Source organism: Seriola lalandi, unplaced genomic scaffold, assembly GCF_002814215.2.
Source record: "Seriola lalandi dorsalis isolate HSWRI2012SDOR001 ecotype SW California unplaced genomic scaffold, Sedor1 jcf7180001973906, whole genome shotgun sequence".
Lineage (NCBI taxonomy): Eukaryota > Metazoa > Chordata > Actinopteri > Carangiformes > Carangidae > Seriola > Seriola lalandi.
Window position 1 is genome coordinate 740 of NW_019444572.1, and position 1,128 is coordinate 1,867.

At 36.3% G+C, this 1,128-nt stretch overlaps 1 protein-coding gene across 1 annotated transcript; it reads right to left on the reverse strand.

Annotated features, from left to right (window-relative positions):
• Positions 1–322: 322 nt before the first annotated feature.
• Positions 323–775, reverse strand: LOC111653140 (potassium voltage-gated channel subfamily E member 2-like; the record flags this gene model as incomplete). The annotated part of the gene is made up of 1 exon (XM_023403613.2): positions 323–775. A coding segment is annotated over one exon (330 nt), but the record flags the coding sequence as incomplete, so codon positions are not given.
• Positions 776–1,128: the final 353 nt, after the last annotated feature.

Consider the following 1,128-nt stretch of genomic DNA (forward strand, 5'->3'; position numbering starts at 1 on the left):
GAGAGAAGTACAAATAAATGGTTGGAAGTAAAAAGTAGTAGTAGTATAAATGTAAATGTGAAGATTCTTACTGAAAATGAAGGAAAAAAAGAGTCTTTATATCAATTATACCCGAAACTTTATCTTTAGCAATAACTTTTACTTATATAATCAATAATATATCAAATAACATGCAAGTTAAAATCAATTCAAATGAACACACATGGAACATCTGACATAATTGTGAGGGAACAGTATAAATATAAATAAAAATAAAAGGTTGGGGGCATCTTCCTAATTTATTATCGAGAGTAATGGATTAAGGATGAAGCTAAACCACAAATTAGATAATCAAGTGGACTTTATTATTCTGTTGCAATAGAAAAGACATGCAGTATGTTGCCCTGCTGCTTCTGTAACTGATGATGATGATGATTTGCTGTGAGTTACGTATCTGTGTGCATTATTAAACTCCGAAGTTAGTTATAACCCCGCCCTGCTGTAACCGAGCAGTCCAGTCCTCCTCGATGTATTGGTGGTAGGGGTCATTCGAGTGCTCCCTCCTCTTGGATTTGACTGTGCTCACCAGGATGGCCACAATGATGAAGGCAAATAAGCCGATCATCACCGCCAGATACCAGATGACGTCCCTGAAGTTCTCCTCAGCCAGTGTCTTGTCTAGAGCGTTGGCTGCAGCTGTCACGTTACGCCTCCAGTTGTCAAGATAGTGACCCAAAGCACTGGTCAGGGACCCCTCCAGATGAAGGGTCAGGTTGGACCAATCAGAGGCACTTATCTAGTTGGTGGGAAAACAGAGGATGATTTTCTTCTATTTTAAAAGTTTAAGAATATATACTTGTCTTTAAAGTACACTGAGTGTGTTGTATCCAAATTCTATTGGTACAACTAAACTAACTTCTTTTCCGCAGCTATACAAGAATAAAAGACAAAAAAAAAGTAGATATAAACAAAAGTAATAAAAGTAATTTCATCAAATACTCATAATAAAAATGGCAATTTTAAAGAAATAAGCCCATTAATATAGGTGAACAAATATGTAAACATTTTAAGGGGACAACTTCTCTACAGCATAAAACAGTCTTAACTAAATGGGCAACAATCACAGTTTAACTCACCCCACAACTGTTG